This window comes from Rhinolophus sinicus, chromosome 2 (assembly GCF_057876585.1).
Source record: "Rhinolophus sinicus isolate RSI-liver-muscle chromosome 2, RSI-T2T, whole genome shotgun sequence".
Classification (NCBI taxonomy): domain Eukaryota; kingdom Metazoa; phylum Chordata; class Mammalia; order Chiroptera; family Rhinolophidae; genus Rhinolophus; species Rhinolophus sinicus.
Window position 1 is genome coordinate 173,538,263 of NC_142502.1, and position 19,930 is coordinate 173,558,192.

Sequence of the window (19,930 nt, forward strand, 5' to 3'; positions counted from 1 at the left end):
ACATAAGGCAGAACTGGGTCCGTACTACACATGAGACACAACAAATCCCAATGACGGGAGAAGTTAATTGGAACTAGGAATTGGGAAGGCTTCGTGGAGGAAGGAACGTTGAACAGGCCAAGAGAGAGGAACAACATTTGGAAAACAGGGGAGGGGTCTACACAGATGGCACAGGGCTGGAAGGCCATGCTGAGCAGTTGGGAGGAGCTGGCTTCTGTCTTTCAAGGAGACTGTAGGCAGCCCCTGCTCCAAGCACAAGGAAGCAGGGAGCACGACCCAGGAAAGTGCCCCACACTTGCCCACACACAGCAGACACGACCTCTCCCTGCAGCCTCTTGTGAGCCACGCGCTGCCCCACAGGCCTTCTCCTGCCTCAAACATTTCACTGAGCAAGGCATGGGATCCTCAGTTCAGCAACCAGGAGTTGTAGGCTGGGAGCCCTCAAAACAGATCCCTCTGCGCCTCGTGGGTCCTGGGGTGTCCCACAGGCAGGCCTCTCCTCCCCTCCCCGGCCCGCAGGCTTCCTGCCCACGCTGGGTCCAGCCTGGGTGAACATGTATGGTTCTACACGCAACTACACGCTCCTGGATGAGCACCAGGACCTGAATGAGGGCCTAGGTGAGGGCGTGTCTTTCCGTGCCCGCCTCATGCTGGGCCTGGCTGTGGAGATCCTGGACACTTCCAACCCTGAGCTCACCAGCTCCACGGAGGTGCAGGTGGAGCAGGCCACGCCCGTCTCGGAGGTGAGGCCCCAGAGGGCTCTGCTCTTCTCCAGGATCCCCAGCTCAGCCCTCTTCCCACCGTGGCAGCCTGAGCCTGGGCTCGGCCATTGCTGCCCTGTCTGCCTCAGAGCGCCAGACCTCCCTCCCCAGGAACCCCACTCTCCCCCCCCCCCCCCAGAAGGACCTCTGTCCTCTTGTACTGCTTGTGCTGAAGCTCCTCCTGGAGGTCCCAAGATGGAGTCTCATGTCTGCCCCTGTTCCCAGCCATGGCTGTCCCTGTGGTGTACGGAGCTAGTCCTTCCTTCAGGGACATACAGGCTAGAGGGCAAAAGAAACTGGGCCTTGAGTCCTTCAGGGTCTGGGCTGCCCAGCTCCACAACTGGGTGGGATATCCCCACCATCAGCCCAAAGGCCTGTCTGTGAGATGGTAGGAGGAGGCCTGGCCCCAGGCCCAGCGACCCCGCTAAGATTTAAGGATGGCTTCAACCACCTTCCCCACAGAGCTGCACAGGAAAAATGGAAGAATTCTTTCTATTTGGAGCCTTCCTGGAGGCCTCCATGATCGATCGGAAAAACGGAGATAAGCCAATCACCTTTGAGATCACCATAGGTGAGGGCTGGGCTCACAAAGGGGTCTCCAGGCCTCAGGGCTGCTGGGTGGTCACTGCTAAGCCCTGCACCACAGCCTGGGGGAGGGAAACTTTGACCACTTAAGTCCACATGTCCTCAAGCAAGCCTGCTGCACGCAGCACATGGCTGTGGTACACACACGCCTACGAGGTGGACCTGAATTCCACATACAGCGCTAGGCTGTGTTTAGGACACAAAGGGAGAAAGAAGCCATCCTGTGGAAAGGACAGAGGCCTTTATGGGGATGGAGACGAGAGAGTGGGAATGTGGGCTGTGTCCTGGGCTGGACTGTGAGCTCTCTAATCATCAGAGCTGCTTGCGAGATCTTTGCAGACATGGAGGACATGGGAACCATTCCCTGGCAAGTCTTCTACCACGTCTGAGCTGGCACAGACCCCCAGCACCTTCCCCACTGCCTGACTTTCCCAAGGCAATTCCTGGATTGGAGGGCAGGTTGGGGCCTGGTGGTGAAAGGACTACAGGCCCTCACGTGCCCCCTCCTGTCTCCAGGCAACTATGGGAATGAGGTTGATGGCCTGTCAAGACCCCAGCGGCCTCAGCCTCGGAAAAATCCTGGGGACGAGGAGGAAGTTGATCTGATCCAGAACTCCAGTGATGATGAGACCGAGGACGGTGGGGACCTGGCGTCCGTCTCCTCCACCCCACCCATGCGGCCCCAGGTCACCGACAGGTGAGCCAGGTGGCGTGGAGAGTCCTGGGAGGGCCTGCCTGTTTCCTCCCATCCTCTCGAGTCCTGGGTCTTTCACCTCCCTGGGCCCTCAGTCCTCAACCTCCCACCTCCGCCTGCCCCAGGAACTACTTCCATCTGCCCTACCTGGAGCGCAAGCCCTGCATCTACATCAAGAGCTGGTGGCAGGACCAGCGCCGCCGCCTCTACAATGCCAACATCATGGACCACATCGCAGACAAGCTGGTCAGCACCAGCCGTGGTGGGAGAGGAAGGGCAAGGCGGATGGGCAAGGAGAGGAGGGGCACGTCAGAGGGCCTCGCCCAGGGAAGGCCCCCTGCAACACACAAGGCCTGTTTGCCCAGCAGCTGACCTGGGGTGGGGGAGGGGGAGGGACTGCAGGAGTGGCCCCAGCAAGACCTATGTTCTTGTCCCTGCCCCCAGGTCCCCGGAATGGGCAGCAGGCCTGAGGGGATACCTGGAGTGGAGTCTGGGACTCCTGGCCCATCCAGTCCTGGGGTTCCCTTCAGGAAACTAGGCAACCCCTCTGTCTCTGGCCTGCACCTCTTCCCCACCCCCTCATTCTGCCCACCCCTGTGAATTTACCAGGAGCACAGATTCAGAGCAGAAATGTAGCTTTTTCCTTCAGAAACCAAAGGGCCCAGGCTCTGAAAACAGAACCTGGGAAATTGGTGGTGTCCTGATGATGGCAGAACACTTAGTGGTGCTAGTGAGAGGTCCCAGGTCACTAGCACCTCATTCTCCCTGATGAATGGGGGAGACATCTGGGGAGGTTTGGGAGGGGAGCTATGGCTCAGCATGCACCCCCACTCCTGGTGCACAGGAAGAAGGGCTGAACGACGTGCAAGAGATGATCAAAACGGAGACGTCCTACCCTGAGCGCAGACTGCGGGGCGTCCTGGAGGAGCTCAGCGGTGGCTGCCAGTGAGAGGGCAGGGGTGGCAGCGGGGGCGAGGCTGCGGGGAGTGGGGCACTGAGCATAGCAGGAGCTGCGTGCAGGCCTCCTGCGGGTGGGGCTTCTGCTGAGCCCTGCTTCCCTCACCCCCCAGCCGCTTCCTCTCCCTTGCTGACAAGGACCAAGGCCACTCTTCACGTACCAGGCTTGATCGAGAGCGCCTCAAATCGTGCATGAGGGAGCTGGTGAGGACGTGCTGGTCCCCACTGCTGGACCACAAGGGGATAGAGGGAGGGTCTGGAGGTGAAAATGAGAAACTGAGGTGAGGGGATATCTGTCTCAGAGGCCACAGCACCTAGGGACAGCCCCTCCGTCATGTGTCATGGCCTGAGCCCCCCTTACACCCTCCACCCCAACAGGAGAACATGGGGCAGCAGGCGAAGTCCTTGCGGGCACAGGTGAAGCGACACACAGTGCGGGACAAGCTGAGGCAGTGCCAGAACTTCCTGCAGAAGCTGCGCTTCCTGGCAGATGAGGTGTGCCCCTGATGGCAGGCACAGAAGGCTGCCCTGCCCCAAGCTGGAGTGACCAGAACGGGGCTGCACAGGAAGGGGTTGGGCTGGACCACCTAGGAGGGCCCTCCTGCTCTGATAGCCATTGGGGGACAGGAGTGCAAAAGCTCTTCATTCTGTCACGGGTTCTTCCCACTCCATGGGGGGAGAAGAAACACCCAGCCTCTGCGGTCCTTCCCTCTCCGGGCCCAGGCCTGGCAGCCAGTGAGGCTGAGGGAGCCCCGGCCACGAGGCAGCCCCTCAGTCACAGGCCCCCCGCCCCCCCACCCCCCCCCCCGCAGCCCCAGCACAGCATCCCCGACGTCTTCATCTGGATGATGAGCAACAACAAGCGCATCGCCTACGCCCGCGTGCCCTCCAAGGACCTGCTCTTCTCCATCGTGGAGGAGGAGCTGGGCAAGGACTGCGCCAAGGTCCAGACACTCTTCCTCAAGGTGCCGGAAGGGGGCCACGCTGAGGGTGGGGGTGCGTGGTGGGGGCCTGCGGCCCAGGCTTTGCATCTGGCTTCTTTCAAGGGGTCAGTCTCCCCTTGGAGGGGGTAGCTCCCCACCCGGGGTCTGGCAGGCCTGAGTGGACGGGGTGGAGCCCTCAAATAGCAGGTGCTCAGAGAAGAAAGAGCTGGAGAGAGAATAAGCAGGGGGAAGACAGCATGGCCCCACCCTACCCACCCCCCTCGATGCTGTGTTGTCCACCCCCACCCCCCAGCCCAGGGGGTTGGCTGTGGAGGGGCAGGGGGCACCTCTGACCAGGCCTCCGCCAGACCCCTGCCCCTTCCTCACCACATGGGCCCTGGCAGCTGACCCGGCGCCAACCCCCAGCTGCCAGGTAAACGGGGCTTCGGCTCAGCTGGCTGGACGGTGCAGGCCAAGCTGGAGCTCTATCTGTGGCTGGGCCTCAGCAAGCAGCGCAAGGACTTCCTGTGCGGCTTGCCCTGTGGCTTCGAGGAGGTCAAGGCAGCCCAGGGCCTGGGCCTGCACTCCTTCCCACCCATCAGCCTGGTCTACACCAGTGAGTGGGGACTCCTGGGCCGGGAGGGGCTGGCTCCCAGCCCTCACCCCGGGGGGCGCTGGGGACCCGCCTGCTCCAGGAGCCTCAGCCTGCCATTCCCCACAGAGAGGCAGGTGTTCCAGCTCCGAGCTCACATGTACCAGGCTCGCAGCCTCTTTGCCGCGGACAGCAGCGGCCTCTCGGACCCCTTTGCCCGCGTCTTCTTCATCAATCAGAGTCAGTGCACAGAGGTGAGGGCCCAGGAAGGAGGCTCTGGCCTTGAGAGCACTGGGGACCTGTGAGTCTGTGGGATCTGGAGAAACAGATCAGCCAGTTCCCCAGAGCCTTAGAGGAAAGGCTTGCAGATAACTGCAGGCCCAGGCCACACTGATGGCGGCTCTAGTTGCAGTTATATTCAACAGAGAACAAGGAAAACATAGGCGAGGGGGACAGGAGCAGACCTCACATGAGTCTTCATTTTAAGATTCCCAGACGAGTCAGGGAGCATGACACTCCTGTCCCTGCGTACCCTAGAAGTGACTGGGGGTGGTTCCTGCTCTGGTATCTGCCCCACCACCACCATTTATTACCTGTCTCCCCACAACCTGCCCCACACTGCAGGTGCTGAATGAGACCTTGTGCCCCACCTGGGACCAAATGCTAGTGTTTGACAACCTGGAGCTGTACGGTGAAGCTCATGAGATGCGAGACGACCCCCCCATCATTGTCATTGAAATCTACGACCAGGATTCCATGGTATGGCTGAGCTCTGACACCAGGGACCTACCTGCCCCTTCCTCACTGCACCCCACCTGCATTGACGGCCACCTCCGCAGAGCCCCTCATTCCCAGCCAGGGTGCTTGCTGGGAATCTGGGCATCTGGACTGCTGGCCAGCCCCTCCAGGAGACCCCAGGTGGCTCCCTGAGGCCGGTTTCTGACACTGTGGGCCTCAGGGAGCCTCAGGGAGGAGATGCAGCAGTGCATCCCCACCTCCTAGCACAGATAGACAGAGCTCGGTAGTCAGGAGATGTGTCAGCAAACCCTACTGTTCCCAGCCTTCCCCCATCCAAGGACCCCCAACCCCCTGCCCACACCTACCAGCCATTAACAGCCTCCCAGCTATCCATACGAGCTCTGGAGTTAGGGGATGAAGGATTTGGATGACCCCTCCAGAGCTGGGGAGCCACTTACCATGGCCACCTTAGCTACTGGGGTCCCTGAGAGAGCCCTAGACCAGAGGTGGGAGGGCCTTATTTCTAGTCTTGAGTCCTGTGTCTGCCGTTCACTATTGGCATAGTCTTGAGCAAGTCTATGGTGAGACTTAGTTTCCCCTTCGGTGAAACGGGGTGATCACACCTGCCCCCTAACCTCCTAGGGCTGTGGTAAGGACAGAGACCCCAGGTATGACCACACTTGGTAAACTCGAGCACCAAGCAGCCACCTTGGTTGTGTGTCACATCAGGGCAAAACCGACTTCATGGGCCGGACCTTCGCCAAGCCCCTGGTGAAGATGGCTGATGAGGCGTACTGCCCACCCCGCTTCCCAGCCCAGCTTGAGTACTATCAGATCTACCGTGGCAACGCCACCGCCGGAGACCTCCTGGCTGCCTTTGAGCTGCTGCAGGTAGGACCCTGCTCCTCCCCATCCTGCTGTGAGGTCAGTCTGATGGGAGTTGAGGGTTCTTGGGGGCTGGGGCATTGGGCCTTTGCTGTCTCCCCAGATCACATGGCAAATAATTCCTGGGGAGGGAGAGCCCTGGGGAGGGAGAGGCTCTGTGACACTGTGACCCCCATCCCCCAGATTGGCCCGGAAGGGAAGGCCGACCTGCCACCCATCAGTGGCCCCGTGGACACGGATCGGGGTCCTATCATGCCTGTGCCCATGGGCATCCGGCCCGTGCTCAGCAAATACCGAATCGAGGTACATAAGGGCTCCCCTCTGCCCCTCTCATCCCTCCTGTCCCCGCCCTGAACAAGCCCTGCTGTGCTCTCTCCCTGCCTTGCCCCTCCCACTGTCTTACTCCATCTGGGGTCACAAGCACAGATTACACTGTTGCATCAAACTCCAGGCGTCTTCAGTAGCCTCAGGCCACTTCTCATTCTTTAGACAAGGAGACTAAGGGGACAAGAAGGGGAAGTCACTTGTCTAAGGTCACACCTGGAGCCAGCAGCAGCAGACCCAGGCTCCCACCCATCCAGGACATGCTCAGTCTGCACTAAGCCACTCAGCTGCATTGCTGGGACATTTGCCAGCCCTGTCTGCCCACCCCCATGCCCACCCTCACCCTGCAGCCCCTTGAGGACACCCTGCCCCTCATCAGCTCTTCTAGCTTTTCCCCTCCTGACTCACTGCCCACCCACTGCCCAATTCCTTCTCAGGGGGCCCAGCCCACCCATAGCTGGCTCCCTTGACTGAGGAGTTCTCCTTTCCCCCCAACCCAGGTGCTGTTTTGGGGCCTGAGGGACCTGAAGAGGGTGAATCTGGCCCAGGTGGACCGGCCACGGGTAGACATCGAGTGTGCAGGGAAGGGGGTGCAGTCGTCCCTGATCCACAATTACAAGAAGAATCCCAACTTCAGCACTCTCGTCAAGTGGTTTGAAGTGGTGGGTGTTGGCCGGGCAGGGCAGGGCAGAGCTGGGTGTGGCTGGTGTGGCCAGACGTGCCCCTTCTCTGAGCTCAGGCTCCATTGGCCAACACCCCAGGACCTGCCGGAGAACGAACTCCTGCACCCGCCCTTGAACATCCGAGTTGTAGACTGCCGGGCCTTTGGCCGCTACACCCTGGTGGGCTCCCATGCTGTCAGCTCCCTTCGGCGCTTCATCTACCGGCCCCCAGAGCACTCAGCCTCCAACTGGAACACCACGGGTAGGGCCACAGCGCCAAGCCCAGGCCTGGCTCCACTCAGTCTATGCGAGCGGCTTCAGCTCACAATCCGGTCCATACAGTCACCTCTTTGCTCCTCCAGGACATTCCTAAATGGGTGTGGGGGAGGCCAGAGGGAGAAGGCTGCCCACGGCTGCCCTTCATTCTAGAGCCAGAAAGAGCCAGAGCTGGAGATGTCCTTAGAGGGCCTGACGGCAGATGCTTCCTCTGCTGGTTCAGGAAGAAGACCCAGGCCTCCTTCCCGGCCTCCTGCCTGGCCCAGCCTCCACTGCAGCTTTTCCTTCTCTCTGGCTCAGCTTCTCCCTCTCTTTCTGCCCAACTTTTCTCCTTCAACTGCCCTGTCCCTCCCTCTCCCCTCAGAAAGCTCCAGAAATGGCTTCAGGCCTCTGGTCCTTCTGGCCACCCCTGACTCTCACTGTTACTCCTGCTCCTCCCTGTCTGTCTGCCTATCTGTCCATCTCTCCGTCCAGTCAGTCTCCTCCGGGGCTGCCGTGTGCTGTGCAATGGGGCCCCTCCTCTCACCCCACAGGGGAGGTCGTGGTGAACATGGAGCCAGAGGTGACTGTCAAGAAGCTGGAGACCATGGTAAAGCTGGACGCGGTAAGGCGCGTGGGTCAGTGCCACGCGGGCTGGGAGCATGTGACTGCAGGTGACACTCTGTGAGCCGAGCTGCCTCCTTCTGTGTCCAGGGCTGACCCTGACCAAATGTGCCAGCAGTTCCATCCCAGGCTGTCCTGCAATGCAAGACTGTCCATTTTGCATGTGTGTTTGTGTGTGTATGCATGTGTGCACGTGCACAAGCGTGTGGTGTGCATGTACGAGAGGCAGAATGAGCAATAACCATTTGAGGTAATTGCGATTATTTTTACTCCAACAAATGACACCGTAGGCGATAGATTCCTTGTGGGAACACCAGTGTTCTTCCCAGAGGATTCCTGTTGTCTATCCCAGCCATTCACAAAAGACTCTCCCCGGGCCTGGGTTGGGGAATGATTTCCAGCTGGAAGCCTCTTATTCCTCCTGGCGTTGGGACTGAGGTTATTTATCTGCCAGAGGAAGACCTGTTGCCTGGGAGTTTGAATGTGGAGATGTCGTCTGCAGGGGAGGGCAGGATGGAGGCCAGCTTGGAACAGGCCATCCTGTGTCCAGACAGCACCGAGGAGCTGGAAGTGGGCTTCCTCTCCACCACTTTCTCCAAATCTCATTTCCAACCTCTCCTGCTTCACACAACTGGGGGTGTGTCCTAGCTTCTGAGGCCTGAGCTTGATCTGAAACACCTTCTCTTGGCCCATAATCCTTGACCCCAGAGGGTCCCAGCCAGCGGGCTGAGTTAGCAGTGAGCATGGCTCTTGGGAAAGAGGAGCTGACAAGGTCCAAGGCCTGGTCTGCAGCCCTGGGGTGTCATGGCCAGAGCCCCTGGGGCTATGCCTGAAGATCCCACGTCCCCGTCACCTCTCAGCCTCCTGAGCTCCTCCCCAAGGAGCCTATTCCTCCTGGGGGGCTGTGGGGAATCCCCCTAGTTTCAGACCGTCAGCAAGTAAGACAGAGGATGCCACCTACCTAAGCTTTCCCATTGTCCCACAGGCCCTGGGCTCTGCTGGGGTGTTTCCACCAAGGCCCTCTTCAGCTATGCAATTGTGTGTGCGTGTGTGTGCGTGTGTGTGTGTGTGTGTGTGTGTGTGTATGTGTACTTAATTTTTAAGGTGCTGGCGAGGGAGAGAAAGTGCAGTTGAGTTGACCATCCAGCCAGCATCACTGAATTGCTAGTGCGTGTGGCTAGCCTCCCCTCCCCACCCTGACTGCCCATTGAAATCATCTGGGAAGTTCCCAACTAGCACCTCAGGCTTGAGAACCACGACCGGCCGTGGAAGTTCTGAGGGAACACCCACAGAGCAGCACCTTTGCAGGCTTTGCTTGCCAGCAGTGCGCTCCTGTTAGTGCAGAGTCGCCCTGTGAGCTCTCGGACTCACTCACTGCACACAGCCAGTATCGTCCTCCATGCTCCCTGGCTGGGCCACTGCCTCCACCCCAGGCCCCAGGGGAGCTAATTTCGTTCCTTCTTCTTTGGTTCCCCTCTGCAGACTTCTGATGCTGTCATCAAGGTGGATGTGGTGAGTGTAGGGACCATCTGGGGTCTCTGGGGTGAGAGGACCCTACATTGGCACAGGGTGTGAGGCCAAGGGGCCCAGCTGCAGGCACTGAGCCACCCCTGGCCCCTGGATGCTCCAGCCAACACACCCTCTGAAGAGGCAGAGAGAGAGCTGTTTGGGCAGCAGGGCCCCTGAGTGCCAGTCCTGCCTTGGCCAGTGACCCACGTGGGCAGGTCATAACCCCCTCCGGCCACGGCACCCTCCTCCACAAAACGGGGCCCTGCCCCTTTGACGGTGGGGCCCCACAGAGCCTCATGGAGCCCAGGGCTTCCCGGGAGCAGGTGGTCAGAATGGACGGGGGACCCCCAGATTGTCCAGGGCCCTGGAAATGGCCGAGTGGAGGGATGTATGCAGGACTCTGGACCTGGCCAACCCTCCAGGCTGACGAGGAGAAGGAGAAGAAGAAAAAGAGGAAAAAGGGCAGCTTGGAAGAGCCAGAGGAAGAAGAACCAGATGAGAGCATGCTGGACTGGTGGTCCAAGTACTTTGCCTCCATCGATACCATGAAGGAGGTGAGGCCTCAGGCCTGGGCTGGGGCACAGAGGAGGAATCGGGGGGCAGGAAGGGGGAGGCAGAGGTCCCTCCTATGGGGCCTCCTATCCAACTTCTGTCCTGCTCCCCACCAGAGCGGGCTCCTCCACTCCATTCACATGAGTTGGGAACAACCTTGTCTCACAGCTTGAAGTTCTAGCTCAGGACTCACCTTTTCCAGCAATCCAGTCTACTTTCTCTGGCTTGCTTTCCTCTTGTCCTCATTCATTTCTTCTACAACCATCTCTTGAATATATATGATTAAGCAGAAACCATCCTAGGTGCTTTGGGAGCCAACAGAGGGCTGCCCTGAGGAGCCCTCTGTTTACTGGGGAAAATGGACACATAAATAGATATTATACTGTGTGATGACAAAGGCAAATCAATGCCTGGGGGAGTCAGGGAAGGCTTCAGAGGAGGTGACATTTGAGAAAGAGGAGAAACATGCGCTCAGAGACAAAAAGGAAACGACTTCTCAGTAGTACTGGCCCATCTTCATACTGTTTTATTTTATACATCTGGTCACAGTGGCTGTGAAACATTCTTCCCCTGTGTACGTGGGTTCTGTCCGCTGAGCCAGAGTACAAGTTCCAGAAAGGGCATTCCTTCTCTTCTTCATTTGTGTCTTCTCTACACTGCCTACCTCGCTCAGGACACTCCCTGACTGACCAACTGACCGGGAGGGACATGTGCCAGCAGTTGTGTTTCCTCAGCTGAGCTGATCCAGCCAGTCTCTCTCCCCAAGCCCTTTCTGTGACCAAGCTGTCTGTGATGTTTACTACCCACATTAGTCAGAACACAGGCTAAGCTGCTAGCAAGTTAGATCAGTATGAACAAGAAGAAGGCTGGTATGGTGACTCAATGGTGTCGGGGACTAAGATCCTGCCATCCTATTACTGGCATCTGTATAGGCAGAGATGGCTTGCTGTCACGTCCTAACACTGGTGCACAGGAAGGGGTAAAGAGAAGAAGGGTAGGCATACTCCTTTCCTTTTAAGGGCCCAACCCAGAAGTTGCACATATCACTTCCGTTACATTGGCCAGAATCTAGTCCTATAGCCACACTTAGCTGCAAGGGAGGCTGAGAATTCTAATCTTTTTGTTTTTTATTAGTTTCAAGTGTACAAAACAATGTAATAGACATTTATACCCCTCACAAAGTGATAACCCCCTTCCCCAATCTACTACCCCTCTGACATTGTATATAGCTGTTATAATTCCACTGACTCTATTCCCTATGCTGTACTCCACATCCCGTGACCATATATATATATATATATATATATATATATATATATATATATATATATATATATATAATTACAGCTGATATTCATTATTATTCAGCTTCAGCTTCAGGTGTACAGAGCAGTGGTCAGGCATCTACACCATCCATGAGGTGGTCTCCCTGATAAGACAAGTACCCATTGGATACCCTATAAAATCTTTACAACATTATGAGGAATCTACTCTTTAGATAGGTGGCTGTGTGCCAAGGAAAACTTCTCAAGAATGGGAGAGCAAGTCCTTGGGGGACACCTAGTAGTATCTTCTCCCACCATCCCTTCCTGGATTCCAGTTGACCGGGCTGGAGCTCCAAGAGGCTGCCTGCCTGTTGTCTGTCTGTCTCTACTCCTGTAACTTGCACAGGCTGCCACCAAGTGGCGGTGGCGCTTTGGTTGAAATCTGATGCTTTGGTTTCCAATAAGTGGGGTGAACTGAGTGAAGACAATGAAGCACATTTCTTTACTCAGTTATACTTTTCTACATTAACAGATAATAATAAGAAGAATACCACTAATAAGCAACAATAAAGGGTATTATATTTTTAATGATGTACAGTTTGAACAATCATAAATTCCTAAGTACAGTCAGTCATATTGTACACGTAAACTTTTTTTAACCCACTTAAGCAAAGTATGTGATTGGTTTTTAACTCAGTAGGAAAGAGTTTCTGTTTCTAGTGCATTTAAGACTTGTCTGAGACCAAGTCTGGGGTCAACAGCTCCCTCCCCAGGAAGCCCACTTCCCTCCTCCTCGTCTCATTTTTTGGTAGCAACTTCGACAGCAAGAGGCCTCAGGAATGGACTTTGAGGAGAAGGAGGAGATGGACAACACTGAGGGTGAGCCCTAGAACCCTAGACCTCTGCCACCCCCTTCCTAGCCCTCAATGGTAGGCTCCCCTGCCTGCCACACCAGCTGCTTCTCTTTCCCCCGCCCATGGACCCGCACAGCTGCAGTAACTAAGGGCAGATATCATGAGGGGTCCCTGGGCACCAATGAACAAGCTTAGGCCCTGATCCAGAGTGGCTTTTACTCTGACCAGTTCAGCAACCACACTGACTAACAGACATTTAAAGCCACACAACATCAGAGCTGGAAGGGACCTCAGAGGTCATCCCACTCAGCATTTTCCAGACCTTTTTAATGGAACAATATTAATGGGTATTCTGGAGGGAAAGGAGGGTTCTATGGTCTAATGGATTAAACAGGTCTTTTGGTGCAGGACTTCTCAGTGCCTTCAATATGCAAATGTTATTCAAAATCTCTAGAAGAAAGATACAATATAAAATATTTCCCCAACTAATTTGACCATAATACCCTTTCTTCTAAAGCATTCCAAGAACACCTACACCTGGTGTTCCAATGAATAGTTTAGGAAATGCAATGCTCTTAATATTAGACAAGTAGGCTGAGGCCAGAGAAGAAAGTGAGCACCTTCCATGCCCCGCTCTGTCAAAGGGCACGGCAACCGTTTTGTACACACTCCCCGCATGACCTTATTGGAGTCCTGCACCCATGTGAGGGAGGCATGTGAGGGAGTATTGTCTACATTTTACAGTTGAGTATACAGAGACCTGCCAAGTGAAATTAGCAAAGTTAAATTAGTGACAGAGCTGGGTCTCCAGCCCAGGTTTTCCTGCTCCATCCTTTCTTCCCCAAACTGACTAGGAGGCCTCCTTTGCTGTTTCTGTCCAGGCGTAAAGGGGCCAATGAAGGGCAAGGAGAAGGCAAAGGCTGCAAAGGAGGAGAAGAAGAAGAAAACCCAGAGCCCAGGCCCCGTCCAGGGGCCTGAGGCCCCTGAGAAGAAGAAACCCAAGATTGATGAGCTGAAGGTGAGAGTCTGGGATAAACCCCACCGGGGCATGGAGTCACGCCTGGGGGCATGAGGTGGCAGATGGGACAAGACAGAAGCCAACGGACAGGCCTCCTCCCTCTGATGGACGGCCTGGCTCAGGTGTACCCCAAGGAGCTGGAGTCAGAGTTCGACAACTTTGAGGACTGGCTGCACACCTTCAACCTGCTGCGGGGCAAGACAGGGGACGACGAGGATGGCTCCACGGAGGAGGAGCGCATCGTGGGCCGGTTTAAGGTCGGGCAAGCAGTGGGGCCCAGCCCCTGAGCCCCAGCCCCTCAGCGCTGAGCCCGCCCCACCCCCACACGCCCGCCCAAGCCAGGGGCTGACATTCAGGTGGAACTGTCAGCTGTACTGGTTGGTAAAATATAAAAACATTCGCATATTGATTGAGCATCTGCAATGAGAGCCCCTCAAATTGCCTCCCCCACCCCCACCACTGCTCTGGCCACTCCCTCCAGAACTCCTGGACCAACCCCCCATCCAGCTACCAAAGGGTGAAGGCCCTGCCACACAGCAGGCTGCAGACTGTTGGCTGTTTTGAATGACACCCCACCTGTGCCTGTTGAAACCTGTCCCCTGACCCATGCTTGCCTTGCCCCAGGGCTCCCTCTGCGTGTACAAAGTGCCACTTCCAGAGGATGTGTCCCGGGAGGCTGGCTACGACCCCACCTATGGCATGTTCCACGGCATCCCCAGCAATGACCCCATTAACGTGCTGGTCCGAGTCTACGTTGTCCGGGTGAGACTCCCCTCGCATCCCCTCTCCCTAGTTTCCCAGTCAGGAGGGAAACTAGTCCTCCAGACCGGGAGGGGTTGAGCAGCTGTGAACTGATAACCCCCCACTGGGAGGTTGGTTATCTGGTCTAGTTCCCATCTTTTATAAAGGAGGAAGCCAAGGCCCAGAGAGGGGGAGCAACTTGCCCAGGGTCACACAGCAAGTCTCCTGTCTCTGGTCGTGTTCCTGGTCTTCACCATCATGGGATCATCAGGGAGCTGGGTGGGGCACTAGAAGAGGAGGGTGGCTGCTCAGGAACACCCTCCCCCCGTCCCAGGCCACGGATCTGCACCCTGCAGACATCAATGGCAAAGCTGACCCGTACATCGCCATCCGGCTGGGCAAGACTGACATCCGAGACAAGGAGAACTACATCTCCAAGCAGCTCAACCCTGTCTTTGGGAAGTAAGGCCTTCTGGTGCCCCCCCCCCATGCCAGGCCCCTACTTTCCCCATACAGACTACCTCCCACCCTTCCCCACCCTCAACCGTTCTCCCCACCCCCACCCTGCCAGATCCTTTGACATCGAGGCCTCCTTCCCTATGGAATCCCTGCTGACAGTGGCCGTGTACGACTGGGATTTGGTAGGCACTGATGACCTCATTGGGGAAACCAAGATTGACCTGGAGAACCGATTCTACAGCAAGCACCGTGCCACCTGTGGCATCACCCAGACCTACTCCATGTGCGTGGGATGGGGTGGGGCGGGCAGGGCAAGGCCTGCTGCACCTAAACTCTAAAAACAAGATTCACAGCACGTGGTTTAGGAAGGGAGACATATTGCGGGTTCTGTCCCAAGCCAGGCCTCCACTCCTACAGGCTCTGGGCATAGCCTTCAGGGCCCAGGACTGCAGATTCCAAGACAAGGAGAGAGCCAGGGCATTCCAGGACAGAGGGGGCAGGACAAGGAGAGAAAAGTGGGCTGGGAAGAAGGGTGGCACTTTTCTTTAGGACGAGTCCAGTGGGGATCTGGCTGGCCTCTGCCACTGGCAGGCTGTGGAACCCTGGTCATGTCCCTTAACCTCTCTGGTTATCAGTTTTCTCATCTTTGAGGTTCCAAAGAAGTGGGCCCCATGGGGGGATGGAGTGGGCTGCACTGGGGGAGACTGAATGCTCATCCTGGGGACACTGGGCATGTGGGGCCAGAGGAGGGATCAACCTCCAGGATCCCTGGCATCTCAGCTGAACCGGGTTGGAGGGTGGGCAACAATTGCTGTTGCAGGGCAACAGCTAACGTAAGCAGTTGCCATCTAGAGATGGCGCAGCCCCACCAAGCCTGTGTGCCCCTCCCACAGACATGGCTACAATATCTGGCGGGACCCCATGATGCCCAGCCAGATCCTGACCCGCCTCTGCAAGGAGGGCAAAGTGGACGGCCCCCACTTCGGGCCCCCCGGGAGAGTGAAGGTGTCCAACCGGGTCTTCACTGGGCCCTCCGAGATCGAGGATGAGAACGGTAACAGGGTGCTAGACACAGCCACAGGGGTGTCAGAGGCCAGGCAGCGACCGCACTTCCCTGAGATAGGACCTGAAGGCCTAGCTTGGGGTCTCCTCTGCCTGGGCGTAGTGACCCTGTAAGGGCCTAGAGTCCCACCCATCTGCCCAGCCTCTGCCCAGCCTCCCTATGCTACACAACGCTCACCCGCTTGTTGCCTTCTCTCTCCGCGGCATCCCTGTGGACTAGGGAGGGTCTCCCCATTCTGTAGATGAGGAAACTGAGACCCAAGTAGTTTAGTGTCTTGCCCAAGGTCAAGTGGCTCCGAGCTCTGCACTCTCTCAGCTCCTTCACCCACGTGGCCGTTCCCAGAGAATCAGGAGGACTTGTGTAGGGAATGTGTGCTGACCACCATCAGGGCGCTGGGACGGGAAGTGCATTCTTGTCCTCCCTGACCTCACAGCCCCCTAGGATTCTCTGTTCAAGTTCTCCAGGCAGAGGAATTCCAAGGACACAGAACTCTCTGGGCCCTGTGGGACAGCTGAGAGCTTGGGCAAGCCACTGCTCCTTCTGTGCCTCAGTTTCCCCGACAGTAAAATGGAGATGGGTGAACGGTGATAGTTCAGAGGCTTCTCTGTGCCCAAGTCCCTGGCCCAGCACAGGTCTGATTCTGCTGAGCGCATGCACGCAGCTGACACACTGGCACCCACAGGTCAGAAGAGGTCCACAGATGAGCATGTGGCACTGTGCGCCCTGCGTCACTGGGAGGACATCCCCCGAGTGGGCTGCCGTCTGGTGCCAGAACATGTGGAGACGCGGCCACTGCTCAATCCTGACAAGCCAGGCATCGAACAGGTGACTTACCTGAGGTTCTTTGGTATCTGGGATCAGAGAGTCCCAGCCTGAGTCCATAAAATGTATCCTCATGTTATTGGCTGCATTCCCCAAAGCCTGGTGGCACCTCCCCACCATGGCCCTTCACAATGACGCCAGTGGCATGTGTCTTTGCCTTGAGTGAGAACCACATCAGCTTGGGATGGAAACCTGGGTATCTCCCTCAGAAGCTGTGATTGGTTATTGATGATGTCATAGGAATTCCTGGCACCCAAGGATGGAAATTGATGAAATGGGACCTGACAGGACAAAGGTTGGGAGGGAGAGGAGAGCTGGCCTTCCTGGGCAGTGGAGGAGACACTGGGGAGAACTGCCACATCCCCTCTTCCTCAGGGCCGCCTGGAGCTGTGGGTGGACATGTTCCCCATGGACATGTCAGCCCCCGGGACGCCTCTGGACATCTCACCCCGGAAGCCCAAGAAGTGAGCTGCTCGGACTCAGCACCACCCCCTCCCTGCCCACACCCCTCGCTGCTTCTCCCACGGCCCAGATCACCTTGGTCAGTGGGCATTGTGATGCCCATGTGGTCCTGTGATAGGAACAGACCAACCCATCAAGAGAGTTGTGGGGCTGCCCTTGGCAGGTCCCCAGTGCTGAGGCAGGGGCCACACCCCACTGTGTGGTCAGTGAGTACACGCCAGCATCCTCCAATGGGCTTTCACCAAAACCTGGGTTCCACACATGTGCCCACACATACACTCTCACACACAAGACGCAGAAAACTACCTTATTTATCATGACAATTGCATGTCAAATCCCTCTTTGGGTACAAAGACATAAAGGAAATTATATTCTATGCGTAGTCACTGCCAGCTGCTGGGCTTAAAGGCAAACTTGCTAGCACTGGAGTGGAGCTTCTGGCCTCTGAAGACAGGGAGAACTTGTCCTGACTCTCTGGCTTCAGCCACCCTCTGCAGCGGGCCGGCCCCTCCCTACCCTGAGCCAGGCTCCCTGTCCAGCAGTGTGCTCTGAGGCCCAGCGTTCCAGCCAGACTGGCTTCCTCCTGGGGCTGTCCTCACAACAGCCACACTGACTGGCGGACTCTGGTCACACCTGCGGGTGTCCCAACATCTCTCCATCACTTCTACTCTCTCAGCCCCAACCTGCCCAGGCCCCGTCCTCACCCCAAGTTCCCAGGACTTCTCTCGGTCATCTCATCTCCAGCCCCCCTGCCCAAGACCATAGGGTAACCCCCACCCAGACTGTTAATCAGCCTCTCCCCCTGCCCAGGTATGAGCTACGGGTCATCGTGTGGAACACGGATGAGGTGGTCCTGGAGGATGACGACTTCTTCACTGGGGAGAAGTCCAGTGACATTTTTGTGCGGGGGTGGGTGAGAGGTCCCTGGCTGGGAGGGGGCTGAGCTGGGTGACCCCATCTTCCTGGGGTGCAGGAGAGGAGGGAGAAGACAAAGGGAGCTGTGGGGTGGGGAGGCCCCACCTGTGTGGCTGCAGGTCTGGAGTGGGTGGTGCGTGCCCTCCCCCAGGTGGCTTAAGGGCCAGCAAGAGGACAAGCAGGACACAGACGTCCACTACCACTCCCTGACCGGCGAGGGCAACTTCAACTGGCGCTACCTCTTCCCCTTCGACTACCTGGCTGCTGAGGAAAAGATCGTCATCTCCAAGAAGGAGTCCATGTTCTCCTGGGACGAGACTGAATATAAGATCCCAGCTCGGCTCACCCTGCAGATCTGGGATGCCGACCACTTCTCTGCCGACGATTTCCTGGGTGCAGAGCTGGGCTGGGCCAGGGGACTGGGACCCAGAATGGAGCGAGCAAGGGAGGGGGAGGGAGGGACAAGCTGGGCCCACCAGGGTGAGGGGTTCATTCCCACCAGTCTGTCAGAGCTGACTCCAAGGTTGCCACAGGGGCCATCGAGCTGGACCTGAACCGATTCCCACGGGGCGCGAAGACAGCCAAGCAGTGCACCATGGAGATGGCCACGGGGGAGGTGGACGTGCCCCTGGTGTCCATCTTCAAGCAGAAGCGTGTCAAAGGCTGGTGGCCCCTCCTGGCCCGCAATGAGAATGACGAGTTTGAGCTCACGGTGGGCACCCCCCCTGCTCAGGTGGTGGGCGGGGCTGGGCAGGGCTGGCCTGGCGGGGGTGCAGAGGGCCTGGCACCTGGCCCAGACACTGGGACAGTTTTCTTCTTCTCTGCAGGGCAAGGTGGAGGCAGAGTTGCATCTATTGACAGCCGAGGAAGCAGAGAAGAATCCAGTGGGCTTGGCCCGCAATGAGCCTGACCCCCTAGAGAAACCCAAGTGAGTGCCCAGTTGGCCCAGGTCCCCGGGGGGCACTGAAACAGGAAGGAGGGGCCAGAACCTTCTAGTCTTCTTGTCCCCACTCTGCAGGCACTGCTGCCCTCTCTGTCCCTTCCTGGGAATTACTCAGCCCGGGGCCGGCCCACCTCTTGGCCGGGCTCCCTTGCCATGGCCTGAGCCTTCACCCTCTGTGCCCTTTCTTCTTGCTCCCTCTGCCCCTCTTGCTGCTCCAGCCGGCCCGACACAAGCTTCATCTGGTTCTTGACCCCTCTCAAGTCTGCCCGCTGCTTCTTGTGGCACACGTATCGCCAGCTGCTCCTCAAACAGCGGCTGCTTGTGCAGCTGCTCCTCTCCCTGCCTTTCTGTTCTACTCTGTGCCTGGCTACTTGGTCAAGAAGATGCTGGGGGCCTGAGTCTGGCATCCTCCTGGGCCTGGTACTTCTCCCTTTTCCTCTGGACCAAGGGCTCATGTGGAACACACACACCAGTGCACATACACACACGAGTGCACACACAGCTCATACACGTACACACACACACACACACACACACACACACACACACACACAGCCGCTTTCAAGGTTTCTAACAGTATCACAGACTCTCAGAACTGGAGATGACTATTATACATGATTACATATTAGGCCCAAGAGGTGAAGTAAGCTACCCAAGGTCCCCTAGCAAATCAGGGTAGAGCTAGGCCTCAGCCTACATTTCCAAGTTGCCAATCCAGCATTCTTCACACAATGCCACCTCCTCTCCCAGCGACATTCCTGACTAACCCAATTCCATTGGCAGGGAGAAGCTGAGATACAGACCGGGAATGGGGAAAGGGCTTGGCAAGCAAGTTCTGAATAGTTTCTGCAGCACCCACCTCCCAACCCAGACCCGTTATCCACCCTCAGGACCAAAAGTTGCTCCATCCAATTCCAGCCTCTTACTAGGCAACATTCGCTGGCACCTGCTCGGTATCAGGCCCTGCGCTGAGGGCTTCACCCTTCACTGCCTCACTCCCCCCTTTTGCCAACCCCGGAGGTAGGGTCCACTCCAAGAGGTGCTAACTCGCCTGTCCCAGCTAGGATTAGAAACCAGGCGCCCTGTGCCCACACCCCACTTACACGCGTGTGGCTCTGGGAGAAGAGGTCTGTGTCCTCCCGGAGACGGCGGGACAGGAGTTTGCAAACACGTATTCCGTAGTATTTATATCTTGACATTTTATAAAGCCTATTGTTTGTAACACAAACAATAGAATGTAAAGCTCGACAAGCGCTTCTTGGCCAGGAGACCAGGCAGAAGTTAGAGCAGCCATCGCACCCTGACAGTGGGCAGGTCAGTGGAGGTG

The 19,930-nt window shown here is 57.2% G+C and overlaps 1 protein-coding gene across 4 annotated transcripts in view; it reads left to right on the forward strand.

Moving 5' to 3' along the window:
• Positions 1-19,930, forward strand: part of OTOF (otoferlin) — an 88,888-nt gene that overhangs the window by 67,488 nt on the left and 1,470 nt on the right. For 3 of the 4 annotated variants that reach the window (XM_074331805.2, XM_019735385.3, XM_019735386.3), the window contains 31 exons: positions 520-743; positions 1,224-1,332; positions 1,863-2,043; positions 2,166-2,286; positions 2,885-2,985; positions 3,111-3,201; positions 3,376-3,492; positions 3,810-3,962; positions 4,347-4,536; positions 4,642-4,766; positions 5,137-5,271; positions 5,980-6,141; positions 6,319-6,438; positions 6,960-7,121; positions 7,221-7,383; positions 7,931-8,001; positions 9,483-9,512; positions 9,932-10,063; positions 12,139-12,205; positions 13,062-13,198; positions 13,321-13,455; positions 13,823-13,960; positions 14,274-14,401; positions 14,511-14,681; positions 15,292-15,452; positions 16,144-16,286; positions 16,659-16,747; positions 17,556-17,654; positions 17,812-18,053; positions 18,194-18,372; positions 18,488-18,588. In XM_074331805.2, the coding sequence (XP_074187906.2) occupies positions 520-743; positions 1,224-1,332; positions 1,863-2,043; positions 2,166-2,286; positions 2,885-2,985; positions 3,111-3,201; positions 3,376-3,492; positions 3,810-3,962; positions 4,347-4,536; positions 4,642-4,766; positions 5,137-5,271; positions 5,980-6,141; positions 6,319-6,438; positions 6,960-7,121; positions 7,221-7,383; positions 7,931-8,001; positions 9,483-9,512; positions 9,932-10,063; positions 12,139-12,205; positions 13,062-13,198; positions 13,321-13,455; positions 13,823-13,960; positions 14,274-14,401; positions 14,511-14,681; positions 15,292-15,452; positions 16,144-16,286; positions 16,659-16,747; positions 17,556-17,654; positions 17,812-18,053; positions 18,194-18,372; positions 18,488-18,588 (4,177 nt within the window). Of the gene's footprint in view, positions 1-519; positions 744-1,223; positions 1,333-1,862; positions 2,044-2,165; positions 2,287-2,884; positions 2,986-3,110; positions 3,202-3,375; positions 3,493-3,809; positions 3,963-4,346; positions 4,537-4,641; positions 4,767-5,136; positions 5,272-5,979; positions 6,142-6,318; positions 6,439-6,959; positions 7,122-7,220; positions 7,384-7,930; positions 8,002-9,482; positions 9,513-9,931; positions 10,064-12,138; positions 12,206-13,061; positions 13,199-13,320; positions 13,456-13,822; positions 13,961-14,273; positions 14,402-14,510; positions 14,682-15,291; positions 15,453-16,143; positions 16,287-16,658; positions 16,748-17,555; positions 17,655-17,811; positions 18,054-18,193; positions 18,373-18,487; positions 18,589-18,821; positions 18,925-19,930 lie in introns of all 4 variants that reach the window. The other variant, XM_088796250.1, reaches the window with a different exon arrangement.